Raw genomic sequence first — 22,834 nt, forward strand, 5'->3', positions numbered from 1 at the left:
CACTTATAGCTAAATTATTGCAGATTTCCTTCTGTTTTAAAAAGGCAAATTACACCAATACAGTGTGCGGCATTGCAGGAAGTGACAACAGTGGAACGCACGATGGAACACGGAAGAGGAGAGTCATCCCCGCCCGCTGCTTCTTACTAATAGTGGCGGCTGCTACTGTGCTTAAGCAGGATGGGGAGCGCACATGGGGGACCCATGTGAGGTGGGGGGGGGGTTCCTGCTGAGCTTAAGCTGGAGGTAGAGCACACATGGGGGACCCAGTGGAGGGGGTGGTCCAACCCCCCTCCCCGCCGTTGTGCCCAATACCCCCTTCCTACCCTCTACCCTCTTATGCGGCGTATGCTACGTCGCGGGTTGGCTAGTATTATATAATTAGAAGGGGCAGCTCCAACCATCTGAGTGCATACAGCACCCTGTTTTTGTGGTGTAGCGCTTGTCTCCTTGGCTGTTTACATAAATACCCCCTAACCCGCCTTACCCTCTCTGCCTCTTTTTTGGCACCGCACCAGCATTGGCAGCAATGTCAATAGCTGCTGTTTGTAGCCGCGGTTTGCATAGTGGGTGGCCCTGGCACAAGCTATTTTATCTGCCACTAATAGCTGCTAATCATGGCTATTAACATTGCCACCTATGGCAGCTCCAATTTTAGCAGGGCCCCTTCGGAGCCCATTTTTTTTTACCTATTTCACTGTGAGTAGCCCTGCTGATCTGTCTCAACTCACAATTCTGTTATGTTATGAATTACTGTATCGCTACGTATCTGAGAAAGAAAAATAATTCATAAAAATAGATGGTCAATAAGATTCAAATATCTCCAGCCTGCATGCCAATTTGGTGCAAAGTAATGCCGCTTGGAACTGGGCCAATTAAATGCACCCCCGTCAAGCTTAATTAATCCAATTCCAAGCTGCATACGGTTTGAATACAATTTTCAAGCAAGCCAGAAATATTTGCATCTTAGAAATATTTGCATCTGATTGACTATCTCTATTCATAACTTAAAGTGAACCTAAAGTGAAAATAAACTGATGAGATAAACAATTGTATTTATCCTCCTACTCCTAAAAATGACTTTTTTAGATGTACCATGGTTTTAGTTTATATTTAAACATTTACAAAGTAGATTGAATGTTTTGTTGTCTCTGCTCAGTGGCAGCCTATTAAGGGCCCATTCTCACTGGGGTGATTAGCGGGCGATTACCGCTAATTGCCGACGATCACTTAATGGCAGTGATCTCACTGCCGCGATCGCTGACGATTCGCGATAAGAGGTGAATGCCATAGGCGCTACCTGCAGCATCTTCATGCGATTTTAGAGTGATCGCGATTACAATGCTAAAAAACGCAGATCGCAATCACTCATAAATCGCAAGAGCGTACAGTGATTTTACTGCATTAATTGCAAGTGAGAACGGGCCCTAAGTGTCCCTAAATGAAAATACACGAACTACTGACTTTTTTTTTAATCTCCCTCTGCCCTCAGAAGTTGTATTCTATCAGGAAAACATTTATGGCTGTAATTTGCTTATCAGTGAGGATTATAATATTCCCTACACGGTACCAACAAGACAGAAGCTGTCACTTCCATGCCTGAAAATTAACTGTTTCAGGCAACAAAAAATATCTCATCATGTCACATGTCACCTCGGGTACACTATTAGTTTTGTGAGTCAACCACCCCTTCAACCCCCCCCCCCCCCAACAGTGGTGAGTATAATGTGTCTTTACTGCACAAAATTAGCCACCTTGTTCAGCTCTGTGATGTGTCGCTGTCGCAATTCTTGCACATCTTCCGCTTCCTCGCCTTCCTCTTCTCCGCGCTTGGACTCCCTTCGGTATCGTCTTTCTGACTCTGCAGATCAGAATATAGGAGTTTTCAGGGGAAAAAAATTGCTGACGTTTAACATATTATTATTATCATCATGGCTTTGTTATAACAGTATGACTTTTAAGTACCAAAACAAAGATCTAAGAGATCCAGTCTTACCTACAACGGCTAAGGAAGGAGGGCACGGCCAGTAATCTGTCTCGATCTTTGCTGGCTGGTTTGGATCTGGGGGTTTTGCAGCTGGAAATTTTGAAGACTCGACAATGGGGTCATCGGAGAGCCTGTGGGAAAGTGCCGATTCTGGGAGACAAAAATAGCGATAGATGCACTTCACTGCTGGACTTGAGAAGCAGCAAAAAAATGGGCATGATGCAATAAATAGGTAAATTTTCACATTGTTTGTTTTTGCTTTAAAGAGCTTATCAGATTCATTAAAATCTCTGTTTTTAAATTTTGTTGAGTCTTGGTATTTGACGTGAAAACAGAGACATAGCAGTACTCTTTTGTTACTACGTTGGGCCATCAACTCTGGAGAACGTTCTTTGTGCAAGGCAGTCACAACTACGACAAACTGTCCCTGACCTATAATTGAAAATCTGCCCTCGTCCTGCCATCAATTAGTGTCTTGTGGATGGGCCCACAGATGGGTTGATTTACAAAGTCTGGACAGTGGTGGACTGGACTTTTTTTTAAATTGTTTGCCATTAGGTAGCAGAAAACTGAAACTCTCACCTTGGTCATATGAGATCATAGTGAAGTTGCTGAAAGGTTAATGAGGTCAACTCTAGCTGTGGATGTAATCAAGCAACTGCAACAGGATAAACTCTTAGGCCGGTTCCAAACTGTAATTTGGCATTAGCGTTGCGGTGCGGCGCGCCCCCCGCACCCCGCCGATAACAGGCCTTCAGGGAATACTGAGTTACTATGTGGTATTCCCTGTTGGTACCTGGCCAAGCAGGAAGTGACGCTCGCTTCCTGCCGGCCAAGCAATGACATGCGCGGCAGTGTACTGAAAAAAATACGCTTCCGCGCAGGCGCGATGCGTAAAACCTGAGGTGGGTTTTCAAACTGACTTGCGTCGCCATAGACTTACATCACTTCCTACGCTGCACATCAACGCAGATAGGCGTGCTAACGTAGTTTTGGAAGCGCATCAGATTGAGGACTTGAATTGAGGAAGTGTATGAATTTATCCGTACACTTTCATTAGACTAGCGTTAAACTGCGACAAATTGACGCAACACACTGCCTCAGTTTAGCAGAACTAAGCGAAACAGATCGGCAAAGATGCAAACGGATTCAAAACAACATTTCCAGATTTGCCGGATGAAGTGGCTGCCGACGAAATCAATGGTAGCCTATGAGAGCAGTAGTTTACAGTAGCGTATATTTCACCATATTTTTACTCACCTGTCGCCATCACATTTGGGTCCTCCATCGCTGCTGGGTCCACTGCATAGGAGAAGCGCAAGTATACAGACCTGAGCCCCATCAGAAGGCTCCCATTGGACTGCAACAGACCAATGAGAACCCTCCAAGGTTTAACTAAGGATTCCCATTGGTCTGTTGCAATCCAATAGGGAGCCTCTGTACTTTTGTTGGGGCTCCAGTCTGTATATTGGTGCTTCTCCCATGCAGTGGACTCAAGCAGCAGTGCCAGCAGTGTGTGATGGCAACAGGTATAATGAGCAGGTATAGTGATGCAAAACAGAATGGAGAACACAGATGATCAATGTAACAAACTGATCTATTTGAAACAGAAAACAGATCTGTGTATTGATATAACACAGCTGGGGTCCAGACTTGTTTTTCCTCATAACCAACATTTTTGTAAAAAAAAATCCAGTCCAAATTTCCTGGGTCACTATTGTTTTACGGCCTAAGTTCCGTAAATCAAACTAGAGCATCAGGGTTGGATTTCTGGAAAGGCTACCAAGACCCAGGCCTTGGGCGGCAGCTGGCCAAGGGGCGGCTGGACATGGAAGAGGGAATGCTGCATATGGAAGAAGAGGCTGCATATGGAATACAAAGGTTGCAAATGACAAGCAACACCTGGAAATAGGGAGCTGCTGCCCAAGGGAAGGGACCTGTATAGAGCTGAAGGAGGCTGCTGTACATGAATGTTAGCCATTGAAGAGGGGGCTGCACAAGGAATAGGAGGGGGATGCTGCATATGGGAAGGAAGGCTGCATGAAACTTGGCCTAGGGGCAGAAAAAGTATAAATCCGGTCTTGCAGAGAGTAAAATCACATTGCTGAGACACTAAGTACCGGTATCCCTCCTGGATACATACAGTATGATGAGATCTACATAACATGCACTATTGGTGAACTTGGCAGTGAATTTCAGAGGCACTGAACTAAAGAAATATTAAGGGGCTTGTTTTTATCTTACCTCTCTGTTTGTAGATTGGGGGCTTTTTGTACAGATTAGGCTCTTTCTGTGGATTCTCTGGAGGCAGAAAAAGAGAAAAGAAGTATAAAGAACTTACGTTTCTCAACAAACTAGCAATGCAAACAGGCATTTCATTATGAAAATACACACTTATTTTGCTTCAAGATTATCACCTTTTTTTAAACTTTTTTTCTTTTATTTGGTATTTCCATTAAATAGTAGTGTTAAATACCATTATTTCTGTACATGTTGCTTACAGTAATTAATGAAACAACAAAAGTTACCGTATAACAATAATCATTTGTATGAGCAAAATATACTACATTGGTATCATAACACAGAAGATCTTTCTACTTCCTGCACTGGGGTATGACCTCTTTAATTGCTTCATTATTAACGTATTAGAAGTAGTAGCATCTAATGGTGGATACACACCATGCGTTTCCGCGTTCGATGCGTCCGTCGATACGCATCGATTCGATTATTTCCGACATGTCCGATTCAAGCTACAATGGATCGTTAGGTCGATTTGCCATACTTTACATGGCAATCGACCTAAAAATCATCGAAATTCGTTCGGAAATGCTCGGAAATAATCGAATCGACGCGTATCGACGGACGCATTCGACGCAGAAACGCATGGTGTGTATCCAGCATTAGAGATTAGATTTATAAACATAAGCAAAATTAACTAAACAAACGTATTATTTATTCTCTGGTACACTAACCCACTAACACATAATACAAATTATTATTATTATTTTTATAATTATTTAGTATTTATATAGCGCCGACATCTTCCGCAGCACTGTACAGAGTATATATATAGTCTTGTCACTAACTGTCCCTCGGAGGAGCTCACAATCTAGTCCTTACTATAGTCGTATGTATACTGTATATTGTGTAGTGTATGTATTGTAGTGTAGGGAAAATTTAGGGGCAAAGCCACCTAACTTATCTGTATGTTTTTGGGATGTGGGAGGAAACCGGAGTGCCCGGAGGAAACCCACACAGACACGGGGAGAACTTACAAACTCCTTGCAGATGTTGACGTGGTTGGGATTCAAACCGGGGACCCAGCGCTGCAAGGCGAGAGCACTAACCACTACGCCACCGTGCTGCCCATTATACAGGGTTATGTTTGAATACTATCTCCAAACTTAAAGGGAACCTGAACTGAGTAAAATTATTTAAAATAAACACATGAAAATGAATATTACATACTTACTTCACCGTCAGTTCCTCTCAGAAGATCACCATTTTCTTCTTACAGTGATCCCTTCCAGTTAGAACTGAATTATACCTGTTGCTGTCAGTTATATATCAGCTGCTGTCAGTTACAACTGAATGTGCAAGGTAATGTTCATGTTTTCCTTTGGCTCAAGTGGGTGATATTACAGTTTAACAGCGTTCTGGCCAGGAAGCTGTAATGGCGGTAATGGCCATTTTCAAAATGGAGGATGGAGAATTCCACTGATCACAGTGGACAAACAGGACGCAGGATAGGAGAAAGAGATTGAGGAGCAGACTACACAGGAGGTAAGTATGACGTGTTTATGTTTATTTTGACTTTTTATTTTTCAGTTCAGGTTCTCCTTAAAGAGGCTCTGTAGTGACATATCGTAGAATGCGTTAAATTATTCAGGATATCCACTTTTACGTCAGTTTTCCTGGTTTTAGCATTAGAAACACTTCCTATATCTATAGATTGGTGAGTAGCCCTGCCCTCCCAGTGATGCTTAGCCTAGGCTGTTTAGCTGTGTGGGAATTCTTATCCCCCCCCCCCCCCCCCCCCAGCATTCTGTTCTGGGAGAGCAGGCATGATTTTCAATGGCTTTGGAATTCTCAGAAGCAAACATTATGCAAAGATGCACTTGAAAGCATTAACGTTGTTGCTATCAGTGATAACTTTCAGAATGTAAATCAGGGTCAGGTAATTTTTTACAGTGGGCTAACATTGAGTAAGGGCTAGTTCACAATGCTCAGATACATTTAAGAATAATTCTGCATGTCAACTCACTGCCCATACAGTTCTATGGGCCTGTTCACAATACTACATTGTAACTCACTGCATGCAGGCTTTGTATTAAAGGAAAACAAAGGAGAAGAGAAAACCACTAACCAGTATATGCTGCTCAAAAACTGCACTTTATTGAAAAAGATTTTTAAAAATTTACACACACCTATATGCAAAATATGTCAGAAATTTCTGACATAAAAGTTAAATTGCAATGCAATAGTTAGTGCTGCTGCTGTACAGGACAGTGTGGAAGGACCACCAGAGCAGTGGCGGACATACAGCCGTGAAGCCGCACACGGGCCCCTGAAGTTCCGTTGCTTCAGGGGCCCATTAAATATTTTTTTTTATATATATTTTTTATTTATTTTTTTCCCTGGGGGCCCCGACTCCTATCCTCCCTCCTTCCCTCCCTCACCTCGGGGGCCCCCCTCCCGGTATGCGCGGCGGGAGAGCAGAAAATACAGGATGTCTCCGGGGCTCCAGGCAGGCGCTAGAGGCTCAGCGGCCGCTTGGTCTCCGATGTCTCCAAATCTATATACGGCTCGCTACTAAACCAGGAAGTAGCGAGCAGTATACAGAGTTGGAGACATATTGGAGACCAAGCGGCTGAGCCTCTAGCCTAGCGCCTGCCTGGAGCCCCGGAGACTTCCTGTATTTGCCACTCTCCCGCCGCGCATACCGGGAGGGGGGGCCCTCCGAGGTGAGGAAGGGGGGAAAGATAGGAGTCGGGCCCCCCACCCGGCTACCTGTCTACCTACCTACCCACCCGGCTACCTAACTACCTACCCACCCAGCTACGTAGCCACCCACCCACCAGGCTTCCTACCTACCTACCCACCCGACTACCTAACCACCCACCCGGCTACCTACCCACCCACCAGGCTACCTACCCACCCAGCTACCCAGCCACCCACCAGGCTACCTACCCACCCGGCTAAGGGCAACCTACCCACACACCCACCAGGTTTCCTACCTACCTACCCACCCGGCTACCTACCTACCTACCCACCCGGCTACCTACCTAACCACCCACCCACCCGGCTACCTACCTAACCACCCACCCACCCACCCTGCTACCTACCTACCGGGCTAGTTACCAACCCACACACCAGGCTACCTACCCACCCGGCTACCCACCCACCAGGCTGCCTACCTACCTACCGGGCTAGTTACCAACCCACTCACCAGGCTACCCACCCACCAGGCTACCTACCTACCCACCCACCAGGCTACCTACCCACCCACCCACCAGGCTACCTACCCACCCGGCTACCCACCCACCAGGCTGCCTACCTACCTACTGGGCTAGTTACCAACCCACCCACCAGGCTACCTACCTACCTACCCACCCATCAGGCTACCTACCCACCCAGCTACCTACCCACCCACCCACCAGGCTACCTACCCACCCAGCTACCTACCCACCCACCGGGCTACCTACCCACCCAGCTACCCAGCCACCCACCAGGCTACCTACCCACCCAGCTAAGGGCTACCTAGGCTACCTACCCACCCGGCTACCCACCCACCAGGCTACCTACCCACCCAGCTAACCAGCCACCCACCCGGGTACCTACCCACCCACCCACCAGGCTACCTACCCACCCGGCTAAGGGCTACCTACCTACCCACCCACCAAGCTACCTATCCACCCAACCACCCATGGGAGCTGCGCGCCGGATGGAGGCTGGGACAGGTGGTCTGCTGCTGCAGGTGAGTAAATGTTTTTGTTTTTTTATTTATATTAGCAGGTGTATGTTCTGGGCAGGTCTGCCACATGATTGCATGTATTTTCTGCGCAAATCTGCCTACATGATTGCACGTATTTTCTGGGCATATCTGCCGACTTGATTGCACATATTTTCTGGGCATATCTGCCGACATGATTGCACGTATTTTCTGGGCATATGTGCCGACATGATTGCACGTATTTTCTGGGCATATCTGCCGACATGATTGCACGTATTTTCTGGGCATATTTGCCGACATGATGTGTATTTTCTTGAGAAAACCTGCACAATTATGTGAATTTTCTGGGGAAAGGGTCACCAAAACTTGGGCCCACTGTCTTTGCGTTGCACTTTTCAAGGGAACCTGAGGTGAGAATAATCTTGAGGCTGCCATATTTCTCTCCTTTTAAGCAATACCAGTTGCCTGGCTGCCGTGCTGGTCCTCTGCCTCTTATTCTTTCAACCATAGACCCTGAACAAGCATGCAGCAGGTCAGGGGTTTCTGACAATATTGTCAGAACTGAGAAGATTAGCTGCATGCTTGTTGCTGGTGTAATTCAGTTTATTACTGCAGCCAAATAGATCAGCAGGGCCGCCAGGCAACTAGTATTGTTTAAAAGGAAATAAACCCTCACCCGGGTTCGCTTTAAATTACAGTTAGCTCCGCCCTCATCCGGTCAATGCCACGCCCATTTTTTGCAGCGGCGCTACGCGCCACAGGTTCTATCCACACGTATCTTTTGCTGCGGCGCGCTTAGCGCACCGCAGGTTGTAGTCACACCCATTTTTTGCCGCGGCGCGCCGCAGGTCGTGGGGGCCCGCAATTGCAATTTTGCACAGGGGCCCACTGCTGGCTGTGTCCGCCACTGCACCAGAGAATAGTATATAATATTAAAGTTCCCCACTACATAAGTCTATCAATATAGACCAAGGCCTAGACCTTTGGTAACGCCCATTATGCAAACATGTGAGGAGACCTGTAGAAGTTAGTGAATAGGGTCATAACCACTCACTGTGAACCAAAAATTAGGCGTAGCCAAATGATCACACTGAGTAATTGAACAAAGTAACTGCCCAACAACTATGCCTTGGTGATGCCTGTATCCACATCTGTGAGGAGACCAGTTATTAGAAATACAAAAAAGGTCATAACCACTCACAGAGGGCATAAACAGGCATGACCAATGTGATCAAAAAATTAAACCACCGGTCAATATAATTGTATGGCAATGAGTACTAGCTATGATAGACTATTATCATGATATACTGTAGTGGGACATATTGGAGGCACCAATCCTAAAATTAGTGAGGGACCAGTAAGGTTATAGTATCCACTAACTTTTTAAACCACTCACAGAGGATATTAGGTGCTACCAATATGGTCAAATACAATATCTATTGATAGAATATATAGGAGCCAGCAAGTAAACATCATAGATGGAAGCCATAATCAAATATAAAGTATCAAGCCTGAATAGGACCAAAAAAGTCACTGAAAAAAACAGCCTGAATATCAGCACCCAAAAAAGTATTTTTATCTTGCCAAAAATCTGCAATGTTCAGTGAGCATCAACTCCATGCAACCAGTCATTAGATGTGGCAGTATATTGACTGCTCATTCATGGAAAAAGTTCACAAACCAAATGTTGCTGTAATACGCAGAATTTTAGTGCTCAGAGTCTCTTGTAAAGGTAAAGTTATGAACTTCCAACACATGTATTGCATACGGATGGTAAAGCACTGTTCATTAGGGCTGAATTAAAGCAAAGTCCTCCCGAGCTGACATACTGCGTAATGATCACACGAAGCAGCCCATGCGCTCAACACAAAGACTAGATATCATATACTTCAGCCACTAAGCTGTGCACTATTCCAGAAAAGTTATAGGACACTTGTTCATGGGCTGTAAAGCAGAACAGCGGTAGGTGCCGCAAAAGGCGGCTTGTTGCTTAATCTCTTGTGTAGTTATCAGTTGATTATCAGGGTCAGGTAAATCAGGGTCAGGTAATTTTTTTTTACAGTGGGCTAACATTGAGTAAGGGCTAGTTCACAATGCTCAGTTACATTTAAGAATAATTCTGCATGTCAACTCACTGCCCATACAGTTCTATGGGCCTGTTCCCAATACTACATTGTAACAGATTGCTATTCTAACTCGCTGCATGCAGGCTTTGTATTAAAGGAACCTGAAAAAAAGTTTCACTTACCTGGGGCTTCCACCAGCCCCCTGCAGACGTCCAGTGCCTGAGCCGTCACTCACCCGGCTCCCCCGCCGTGGCTTAGTTTCGTTTTTTGCCACTGCACAGCTCTGGCCGTGCTAGTCCTCGATCTTCCTCCCTTCCCTTTGACCGTCTTGCACCTGCGCAATAGGCATACCTACATACCGTAGTACGCGTACTGCGCAGGTGCAAGACGGACACAAGGAGCATGAAGCATGTATAAAACTTTTTATTTACAGGAGCTCTGGTACACTTTAAATGATAGGTTATGAGCTGCGCAGAGGACATGTGTCTTTAGTGTTGAGGTAATATTGCGTATCTGTCTCTGTGAGAGTCGTTACCTGGGCAGTGAAAGTGATGTAGTCCTCCTCTAGGCGAGTTGCTTCCACCACGAGGGCCTTGTACAGTGGAACTGCTAGCAACAGACTTGTTATCTGCCCAAAGTGCAGAGACCTGTTTAGAGAGTAAATCACATTATTTCAGTACCCAAACCATCATGCTGGCACTCTGTCTCAAGGGTATCTATAGGCATGGGATGATGAAAGTAACTTCCTCCAACCATTTTCATCTGGATTGGACCATGACCTCATGTGTCTAGGATCTCAGCAGACTCCAACAGCCATGAGATAAAGAGGACTATGGCAAAACATTTTATAACATTTTTAATTCCTATGTGCACATACATATAAGATGTGTATTTGTCCCAGAGTACATGCACTATATTTTTTTTATTTCCTACATAGCTGTCAATTACAGGAGGCATTATAATTAACCAACCCTGAACCTCTTACCAACTGGTTTTGGACTAGTCCATGTCCTCATGGGGGAATCTCATGATTTATTTTCAAAGGCACTTCTTGAATGGCAGCGGTGTAGTACAGCTGTCAAGACAGAGGCATGTAAGCAGGCAGGCTGGGTAGGAAAAAAACTTTGAGAATCCCCCTATAAGAAGATGGACTAGTCCAAAAACTGTTGGTAAGAGGTTCATAGTTGGTAGATAATACCTACTGTAAGTGACAGTTTCACTGGAAATGAAAAAAATCACAGTATATTTACTCTAAGACAAGTGTATATGTATGTACATATGTGTTTTGAATTTTCCAATGTTTCACCATAATGCTCCTTTAAAGGGGAACTGAAGTAAGAGGTATACGGAGGCTGCCATATTTATTTCCTTTTGATCAATGCCAGTTGCCTGGCAGCCCTGCTGGTCTATTTCTCTGCAGTAGTATCTAAATAACACCAGAAACAAGCATGCAGCTAGTCTTGTCAGATCTGACTTTAAAGTCTGAAACACTTGATCTGCTGCATGCTTGTTCAGGGGCTATGGCTAATAGTATTAGAGGCAGAGGATCAACAGGGCGGCCAGGCAACTGGTATTGCTTAGTAGGAAATAAACATGGCAGCCTCCATATACCTCTCTCTTCAGTTCCCCTTTAAACTAATTAGGCAATTTGATTCTTCTTGGCTTCCTTCTTTTCTCTCCATAGCCGGAGCTCAAACAGGAACACTTGCCTGGGCCAATGTGGAAAGCTTATCCTCTATTGACTGTCCAGACCCCTGAAGTATGTTTTCATGAAATGGGATTTTTCCCATGCAGCTCAGTGTGTATTGAATGTTGTCTGTATGCCTTTAAAGGGAACCTGAAGTGAGCAGTATATGGTGGCTTCCATATCTATTTTCTTTTAAACAATATCAGCTGCCTGGCAGTCCTGCTGATTCTCTGCTTCTAATACTTTTAGCCATAGCCGCTGAACAAGCATGCAGCAGATCAGGTGTTTCTAACAGAAATGTGACAGGATTAGCTACATGCTTGTCTCAGGTGTGCAATTCAGACATTACTGCAGCTAAAGAGACCAGAAGGCTAGCCAGGCAACTGGTATTGTTTAAAAGGAAATAAATATGGCAGCCATATACTTCTCACTACAGGTTCCCTTTAAAATCTGTTACTAGAGCAAATCCCAGCTATCTGCAGTAATTTTAACACACCATTAATAAAATAGGAATATTTTCCAATGGATACAATATAATGTAGTGATAAAAAACTGGTCTACTTCACAGTATCAGATATATCTGAATAGTAAAGCTTGGCTGTAATTCAGTGGCACTTACTGCTGAACTTACCTCAGGTGATGGGGGAGGTGATATTGACTTGGGTGACAGAGATCGCTGCAAAGGAAACAGAGGATTGAGGGTCATTCTAAGGACTGCTAGCAATTATCTAAAGCCTAGAATCTCAATATGTGGTAGGTGTATCCCTGGGGTTGTTCGGGTTGGTTTTAGGGGTACTCAAACTTGTCATAGTCAATATATAAAGCTTCATTCACAGTGGTGCATTGCTGCATAACAGCCGCTCTGACGCATCCACTGCAGTGCAATGGAGAGCAGCATGGTAATGCACTGAATGTGGTGCATTACCACAAAATGTGTACGTTAATGGTTACAGTGAACCATACTTTTCATTGACTGTATGCTTCACTGTATGTGGCGCAACATGTGCATGACGTGCGGCGCTGCTTTCCCGATCCAATACATTGGCCTCAATTCACTAAGCTTATATCCTGTCTTTAATAACATTTCTAGAGTGATCACCATGGTGATGAGGCATGTCGTATTCAGGAAACATTTAACCTCAGGCAAACCTAAAGTTAACTCTTCTGTCTTTAAAATAACTCCAGAATTTGTAAGTTAACCACTTGCCGACCGCGCACTCATAACGCGCGTCGGCAAAGTGGCAGCTGCAGGACCAGCGACGCAGTATTGCGTCGCCAGCTGCAGGCTGATTAATCAGGAAGCAGCCGCTCGTGCGAGCGGCTGCTTCCTGTCAATTCACGGCGGGGGGCTCCGTGAATAGCCTGCGGGCCGCCGATGGCGGCTCGCAGGCTAAATGTAAACACAAGCGGAAATAATCCGCTTTGTTTACATTTGTACGGCGCTGCTGCGCAGCAGCGCCGTAAGGCAGATCGGCGATCCCCGGCCAATCAGCGGCCGGGGATCGCCGCCATGTGACCGGAGACAGCCTGTCACTGGCTGCACTGGACGGATAGCGTCCTGTGCAGCCCGGCTTACCAGGGGGGGCCAGGTAGGAGAGGGAGGGGGAGGATTTCGCCGCGGAGGGGGGCTTTGAGGTGCCCCCCCCCCCCCCCCCGCAACACCCGCAGGCAGGAGCGATCAGATCCCCCCAGCACATCATCCCCCTAGTGGGGAAAAAAGGGGGGCGATCTGGTCGCTCTGCCTGCACGCTGATCTGTGCTGGGGGCTGCAGAGCCCACCCAGCACAGATCAGCTACAACAGCGCTGGTCGTTAAGGGGGGGTAAAGGGTGGGTCCTCAAGTGGTTAAAGACAGGCTGTTAATTAACTATGTGTGAAAATAACTACAGAGGAGGTAACTTAAGGAATGAAGAGATAACATAACTCTCTCTTGCCCTATTATCTCCGGCATGATCTTAGTGAATTGAGGCCATTGTGTTCCTGCTGCTACAGGGAGCGCAATGCCGACTGTGAACCTATACCTACCAGTCAATTGGAGGCTTAAAAACGATAAATAACAACTTTAAAAAATCAATAAATAAATAACAAAATAACATGTACATTCTTATAAGCTCTAATAAGAATTTTAGTTAATTAAAAGAATAATGGAAAGTTTGAAAAATATCTGTTCACACAAATGGGGCTTAATTCACTAAACCGTGATAACTCATATCATGGCCGTTCTCACGTTTGTGCGCAATCACAAATTCGTTCACGCAATGGCGATTGTTTGTGCAAAAATGTTCGCGCGATTGTGCGTGCAAATTTGCAATCGCGCACAAATGCGGAAACGCCCGTGATATGCGGTATCACGGTTTAGTGAATCAAGCCCATTGTGTATTCCTAACAAATATATATATATATATATATATATATATATATATATATATACATACATATTGGGCCATATGCTATTAACGTTTCTCTTGAGTTTTTCTCCATGGAGTTATTTTCAAACCTTGCCAATAAAATATTTTAAAGTGAACCTGACATGAAAATAAACTGATGAGATAAACAATTGTATTAATCCTCCTATTCCTAAAAATTCCCCTTTTTTATTAGATATTTCATGGTTTCATTTTATATTTAAACATTTACAAAGTAGATTGAATGTTTTTGTCTCTGCTCAGTGGCAGTCTATTAGGTGTCCCTGAGTGAAAATACAAGAACTATTAACCTTTTTCTATCTCCCTCTGCCTTCAGAAGTTGTATTCTGCCAAGAAAATTTTAATGACTGTACTTTGCTTATCAGTGATGTTTAATATATTTCTGACAAGGTACCGACAAGACAGAAGCTGTCACTTCCATGCCTAAAAATTAACTCTTTCAGGCAGCAAAATAAAGCAAGTACGGTAAAACAGCCTGGTTATTGATATGTTTTGCACACTACATAGACGGTTATCTCATCATGTCACATATCGCCTCGGATACACTTTAAAGAGGAACTGTAACGTCAAAACGTCCCCTGGGGGCTACTCACCTCGGGTGGAGGAAGCCTCCGGATCCTAATGAGGCTTCCCACGCCGTCCTCCGTCCCTCAGGGGTCTCGCTGCAGCCCTCCGTGCAGCGGTGACGTCAATATTTACCCTCCCGGCTCCTGCGCAGGCGTTCTGACGGCTCCGAAGTAGGCGGAAATACCCGATCGCCGTCAGGTCTGCTCTACTGCGCAGGCACAAGTTTCCGGCGCCTGCGCAGTAGAGCGGACCCGACGGAGATCGGGTATTTCCGTCTATTTCCGATTCCGAGCCGAAAGCAGCCACAGCGCCCCCGCTGGAGCCAGCAAAGGTAAATATTGCATCTACAGTAGGGTCTGTCGCCGGCTGTTCGGAGGGCTGCAGCAAGACCCCCGTGGGACAGAGGACGGCGTGCGAAGCCTCATTAGGATCCGGAGGCTTCCCACACCCGAGGTGAGTACCCCCCAGGGGAGGTTTTTGATGTTACAGAGTCTCTTTAAGCAATTTACTCAAAATGAGTTTGATATTACCCTTTTACCATCTCTTTAGCAGGCATGCTCAAATACCGAGTTCGGATGAAATCCGAATAGGTGTTACTCGGATTTCATCAAGTTATCATAATTAAAACACCTGTGCGGGTGGGCGAGGGGGGTTAATCTTACCCATGAGACGTCTTCTTCGTTCCGTCCCTTGGCGCCACTCACGATGCGTTACAATCCGGCATCACGTGACTACAAACATTTCCTCCTTTGTAATCATGTGACGCCTGATTGGAACATATCGTGGGAGGCGCCATGGGACGGAAGGAAGAAGACGTCTCATGGGTAAGATTAACCCCCCCTCGCCCACCCGCACAGGTGTTTTAATTCACTGGATGAAATCCGAGTAACACCTATTCGGATTTCATCCCAACTCTGTTTTTGCGCATCCCTGCTCTTTAGAACTTTTTCACCTGCAAAGTACGGAACTTAAAAGCTGATTTTTTTTTTAAAGGAGGTGAAAATGTGTCTCCTTGAAGAAAAGCTCATAGGATATGGCCCATTGTGTATTCCTAACAAATACATATCTATATAACACACGTTTTATGCTAGGTGATATTTTCACATTATAAATAAAATGCCTTTCAAGCCACTAGCAAGCAAGAAAATACCGGTACTCAGAATAATTTTGACAGTACTTTTCACTTAATTTTTGGTACTTTTTCAATTGCTAATTGCTGAAAATGTTATTTTAACCCATTCTCGTTCCGTCGTTTTCACTTGAGCAATGTTCACCTCCCATTCATTAGCCTATAACTTCATCACTACTTATCACAATGAACTGATCTATATCTTGTTTTTTCCGCCACCAATTAGGCTTTCTTTGGGGGGTACATTTTGCTAAGAGCCCCTTTACTGTAAATGCATTTTAACAGGAAGAATAAGAAAAAAACTGAAAAAATTAATTATTTCTCAGTTTTCAGCCATTATAGTTTTAAAATAATACATGCCTCCATAATTAAAACTCACGTATTGTATTTGCCCATATGTCCCGGTTATTACACCGTTAAAATTATGTCCCTATCACAATGTATGGCGACAATATTTTATTTGGAAATAAAGGTGCATTTTTTCCGTTTTGCATCTATCACTATTTACAAGTTTAAAATAAAAAAAAAATATAGAAATATTTCATCTTTACATTGATATTTAAAAAGTTTAGACCCTTAGGTAACTATTTACATGTTTTTGTTTTTTTTATTGTAATGTTTTTTTTATATGTATTAAACATTTTATTTGGGTAGTTTTGGAAGGGTGGGATGTAAACAATAGGTTTATAATGTAAATGTGTGTTGATTTTTATTTTTTTACTTTTAGTTGTAGTATTACTTTTTGTTTGCAGTGTTGAGTTTGTTTACATGACGTCACTCTAAGCGTAACATACGCTTAGAGAGACACATGGGGGACGCTACAGCCAGAAAAAGAGAAGCTGTTGCTTTTTCAGCGGGGGAGAGGAATCAGTGATCGGGCACCATAGCCCGATTCACTGATTACCTGGCTAACAAACCACGGGCCGGGAGCATGCGTGCACGCGCGCAATCGGCTGCGGGAGCGCGCATGGTTCCTGGACGTAGTTTCTACGTCCAAGAACTAAGATAGGTTAAACAGAAGATGAAAAAAATATGTTCTAGGAGAAAACTTAGAAGAACAGGGAATTGAATAAAGGCCATTTGTATTCCTAACAAACACAGTATGTATGTCTGTCAAGAGGTTCTTGAGATGATGTTGTTCACATTAGATGATATTCAGCAACACATCTTTTATAAACGGGTACATGCTATGATAATACTGCTACAAAACGGGTACATGCCATGATAATACTGCTACAAAACAGGTACATGCTATGATAATACTGGTACAAAACGGGTACATGCTATGATAATACTGGTACAAAACGGGTACATGTTGTGATAATACTGGTACAAAACGGGTACATGCTATGATAATACTGGTACAAAACAGGTACATGCTGTGATAATACTGGTACAAAACGGGTACATGCTATGATAATACTGGTACAAAACGGGTACATGCTATGATAATACTGGTACAAAACGGGTACATGCTATGATAATACTGGTACAAAACGGGTACATGCTATGATAATACTGCTACAAAACGGGTACATGCTATGATAATACTGCTACAAAACGGGTACATGCTATGATAATACTGGTACAAAACGGGTACATGCTATGATAATACTGGTACAAAACAGGTACATGCTATGATAATACTGGTACAAAACGGGTACATGCTATGCTAATACTGGTACAAAACGGGTACATGCTATGATAATACTGGTACAAAACAGGTACATGCTATGATAATACTGGTACAAAACTGGTACATGCTATGATAATACTGGTACAAAACGGGTACATGCTATGATAATACTGGTACAAAACGGGTACATGCTATGATAATACTGGTACAAAACAGGTACATGCTATGATAATACTGGTACAAAACAGGTACATGCTATGATAATACTGGTACAAAACGGGTACATGCTATGCTAATACTGGTACAAAACGGGTACATGCTATGATTATACTGGTACAAAACGGGTACATGCTATGATAATGATGAAAATACTGAGAAACATTGGGGTTGATTCCCTAACTTAGGTTAAAACTGACACACTCAAACAGCGCATGGCAATTAGTGATGTAGCGAACATCAAATTTTGCATTCGCAAAAGCAAATTTACAGCAAATGTTAACGAACTGGTCATAGACTTAAAGAGAACCCGAGTTGGGGTTCTGACAATGCAATCTACATACAGAGGCTAGGTCTGCCTATACTGCCCAGCCTCTGTTGATTTTTCAATCCCCCCTTAGCCCCCCCTGCGCTCTGCGATCACCCATAAATCACAGCCGCGCTGCCGACACACAGCGTGTCACAGCGGGCTGTGTTTACCTCTGTACTGTCAGTCTGCCACTCCCTTCGCCTCCTGCATAGCTCCGGTCCCCGCCCGCGTCCCTTCCCTCCCCGCTGATTGGAGGGAAGGGACGCAGGTGGGACCGGAGCTATGCAGGAGGTGGGGGGGGGGGGGGGGAGCACGCAGAGAGACAGTACAGAGGTAAACACAGCCCGCACAGCGCGGCTGTGATTTATGGGGGATAGCAGAGCGCAGGGGGAACTTAGGGGGGATTGAAATAGCAACAGAGGCTGGGCTGTATAGGCAGACCCAGCCTCTGTACGTGGATTGCATTGTCAGAACCCTGCCTCGGGTTCTCTTTAAATGGCAGGCAAACGGCCGCCGACTTGTTTCTAGCACTTTCGGGGGCTTTGCTATTAACCACTGAAGTCGGTGGCCATTGAAACATTACCCACATTCAGCACAAGAACTTTCAAATTGATTTTCTCAAAAAACAAGGTATTTTTGAAAAAAAATAAATTCTCTTGTGCCCACTGTCCTCCCTAACATACCATGCAAATTTGCTGTTTCTAGCCTGAACGGGGGCTTTGCTATTAACTGCTAAAGTGACTTTAATGTAAAAAATGCAAAGGTGAATTTTTAACAAAAAAATTTGCGTTAAATACGAACAGCCCAAGTTTGCCAGGAACTGTATGGCAGTGAACAGTTCATACCATCTCTAAAGGCAATTTTACCACTACTTCTGCCAACAGTGTAGTGTCCATTGTGCAATTAACGCAACCCATGTTCCATGGGCAATGCTTACGCTTCTATAGTAATGGACGTTACACAAGTAACATAAGATGGGTTTCCATATTAACGGTAATGTTACCCATATAACATGTCTGTACTGATTGGGCGACGCCTGCTACTGTTTTGGCGTAAGTACCGGTAACATTTCTGTGCACTGTTTGTGTATGTCACTTTTACTGTAAGTTAGTGAATCAACCCCACTGATTTAACATATTTATAGGACATTTAATCAGCATAGCTTAAGGTAACCTGATTTGTATCTGAGTACGAGATTCAGGAATTAAAGGTAAGAAAATGCATGACTGAGCTAGTATCAGAAACCATTTGAGAGTTTGAGAACTCACCTCTCGGCTACGCAGAGTCTCTGAGTTCTCCAGAATGCTATATGTGAAATGTGGTTCATAGATCATCAGATCAGGTCGCTCTATATCCAATATGGCCTTATCCCGAGGGAGGGCGGCCAGATCCTTGTATCCAATGACCCGACTGTCCATACGGGCCTGAAAATAGACAAAGAATACTGGTTAATGGTGGAAGCTCTGGACGGACTTGCTGTAGTAAGTGTTGTTGTTAGCTAACTAGATATATTTTTAGGAGACAAGTCAGTACTACTTCTCAGACATAGGGATGGTCAGAAATCTGCCAATGCTGATTATCGATTTTGCAGATTTCCGATTTTTCCGGTGAGTCTTTATTTTGTCAATTTTTGCATTGCCTGATTGTCCAAATACGGAAGTATTGGACCAATCAGAGAATGCAGAATTTTACCGTGGTAATTGGAGCACCACAGATATTTTAGGCCAATCACAAGACTCAGGAATACTCGGTAGTATCAGAGTTTTGTGATTAGACCAAACTTACTACAGTAATCCAATTTTCAGCTAAAATTATAGACTTTGGAAATCCAAAATGTTAATTTTGCAAAATCCGAATGAGCATTCCTCGACATCTTTTTCCTATTCTATCATAAGACATTATTTCATCATCAGTCTATTTCATCATCAGTCAGTTCTCTTCCTCAGACATGAAATTATTCCATCATCAGTCAGTTCTCTTCCTCAGACATGACTCTATTCCATCATCAGTCAGTTCTCTTCCTCAGACATGACTCTATTCCATCATCAGTCAGTTCTCTTACTCAGGCATGACTTTATTTCATCATAAGTCAGTTCTCTTCCTCATATAACATGCTATTCCATCATCAGTCAGTTCTCTTCCTCAGACATGACATTATTCCATCATCAGTCAGTTCTCTTCCTCAGACATGACATTATTCCATCACCAGTTTCAGTTCTCTTCCTCAGACATGACATTATTCCATCACCAGTCAGTTCTCTTCCTCAGACATGACTCTATTCCATCATCAATCAGTTCTCTTACTCAGGCATGACTTTATTTCATCATAAGTCAGTTCTCTTCCTCATATAACATGCTATTCCATCATCAGTCAGTTTTCTTCCTCATACACCATGCTATTCCATCACCAGTCAGTTCTCTTCCTCAGACATGACATTATTCCATCACCAGTCAGTTCTCTTCCTCAGACATGACTCTATTCCATCATCAGTCAGTTCTCTTTCTCAGACATGACTCTATTCCATCATCAGTCAGTTCTCTTCCTCAGACATGACACTATCCCATCATCAGTCAGTTCTCTTCCTCAGACATGGCATTATTCCATCACCAGTCAGTTCTCTTCCTCAGACATGACAATTTTCCATCATCAGTCAGTTCTATTCCTCAGACATGACTCTATTCCATCATCAGTCAGTTCTCTTCCTCAGACATGACACTATCCCATCATCAGTCAGTTCTCTTCCTCAGACATGACATTATTTCATCACCAGTCAGTTCTCTTCCTCAGACATGACATTATTCCATCATCAGTCAGTTCTCTTCCTCATATATTATTCTATTCCATCATCAGTCAGTTCTCTTCTTCATATATTATGCTATTCCATCATCCCCTCCCAGGGAGGACTGTAAGGATATGTGCTCCTATTCCTTAGATAGGTTTTGAAGCGCTGAATGTGTGCATGTTTGTGCTATGCATATTACAGGGCCAGAGTTGGGACACATACGACACTGGGCTACATCTACGCGGTGTATGTGACTACGCAAGAGACTTTATTCTTGTAACGAAGATCCCAGCTTTTAACTTAGGTGTAGGGACAGCATTGATTGCTGCATGATTTTTGTGAATGGTTTCGCATGAGGATTTGCATGAGTGTGCGGAAGTTCATTTTGACTTTGCTGTTCTCTTCCTCAGACATGAAATGATTCCATTAACAGTCAGTTCTCTTCCTCGGACATGACTCTATTCCATCGTTAGTCAATTTTCTTTCTCAAACATGACTCTATTCCATCATCAGTCAGTTCTCTTCCCCATACATGACACTATTCAGTCTCCAGTAGTCTGTTGCAAAATGGAAGTTAACTTCAAGAGTGTAGTGTAGTGCAAAGTATGTACTGTAAATTCATAAGTGTCAATAGATGACTTACAGTGATAGTAGAGGGCGACCCCGGGACACTAGGCCCTCTGGAGGAGGTGACACTGCCAGGAGATGTAAGAGGGGTCTGTAAAAGACAGCACAGTAGTAACAAACACAATATATTGTACACACATAATAAGACACCTGTTTCCAATGCAACTTATTTATGAATCTTGGACCATGTAGTGAAGTCAGTTTTATGAAGCCTTTACTGTATCCTAAAAGAGGTGTTTACAATATTATTATTATTTAGTATTTATATAGTGCTGACATTTTATGCAGCACTGTAGAAAGTATATTGTCATTTAACTGTCCCTCAGATTGGCTCACAATCTAATCCCCGCCATAGTCACGTGTCTATGTATGTATCGTGTAGTGCATGCATCATAGTCTAGGGCCATTTTAGGGGGAAGCCAATTAACTTATCTGTATGTTTTTGGGATGCAGGAGGAAACCGAAGTACCCAGGGGAAACGCACACAAACACGGGAAAAACATACAAACTCCTTGCAGATGTTAACCTGGCTGGGATTCAAAACGGGGACCCAGCGCTGCAAGATGAGAGCACTAACCACTACGCCACCGTGCTGCCCGTATGTCTTCTGCCCTGTAAAAGTGCTTACTTTTCATAATCCATCCAGCTGAAAACATCTGTAAAATTCAACCACAGCATGGGTGGGTCTTCAGGTAAGTCCAACCTCTCAGTAAACTCCCTCCTCACCCTCTCCCTTCCTATGAGTGATGCTGTCTACTCCTCTATGTGCATTGACAAAGACAGCACTGAAAACACATGGCAGTTGTCTTGTCTCTCTGCACACACCACGGTAAACAGTTTGACTTAAGGCCCATACACACGTCTGATTTTTGCGAACGACGGGTCATTTGAGCGTCCCGCCGTTCAGTCGTTCGCCTGCCAAATCGGGCGTGTGTACAGACTGTCGTTCGCGTGATAAGACTGAGTTTGAGCGATCCGCCCGGCGGATTGCTCAAACTGAGTCTTATCACGCGAACGACAGTCTGTACACACGCCCGATTTGGTGGGCGAACGACTGAACGACGGGACGTTCAAACGACCCGTCGTTCGAAAAAATCAGACGTGTGTATGGGCCTTTATCAGAATGGGAAGTGTGAGTAGGAAGTTCACAGGACAGAGCTGCAGATTTGACCAATGCTGGTCAAATTTCAATACAGTTTTCAGATAGTTGGACTGGTAAGAGGAACATTTATACAGGGTAAAAACGGAAGCAGTACTTTTATTAATAAAATCGGTTTTACAGTTGAAGGCATACGTTTACATACTGTAATGATCCGCTCAGCTGCCTGTGCAGGCAGGCAGCTTTTTGACCACTGTTCAGGTCTGCATTCTGCAGGGCTCTGGAAAAGAGACCTTTTGTCAGTTTTGTAGCTTGCTGCTGCTGAAGAATTTGCATACGGTTGTCATGA

The 22,834-nt window shown here is 44.0% G+C and overlaps 1 protein-coding gene across 1 annotated transcript in view; it reads right to left on the reverse strand.

Annotated features, from left to right (window-relative positions):
* Positions 1 to 22,834, reverse strand: part of DMTN (dematin actin binding protein) — a 123,792-nt gene that overhangs the window by 21,060 nt on the left and 79,898 nt on the right. Inside the window, 7 exon segments of the mRNA XM_068274702.1 lie at positions 1,755 to 1,861; positions 1,997 to 2,137; positions 4,232 to 4,288; positions 10,542 to 10,653; positions 12,325 to 12,369; positions 19,245 to 19,400; positions 21,403 to 21,477. Of these exon segments, the coding sequence (XP_068130803.1) occupies positions 1,755 to 1,861; positions 1,997 to 2,137; positions 4,232 to 4,288; positions 10,542 to 10,653; positions 12,325 to 12,369; positions 19,245 to 19,400; positions 21,403 to 21,477 (693 nt within the window).

Source organism: Hyperolius riggenbachi, chromosome 3, assembly GCF_040937935.1.
Source record: "Hyperolius riggenbachi isolate aHypRig1 chromosome 3, aHypRig1.pri, whole genome shotgun sequence".
Lineage (NCBI taxonomy): Eukaryota > Metazoa > Chordata > Amphibia > Anura > Hyperoliidae > Hyperolius > Hyperolius riggenbachi.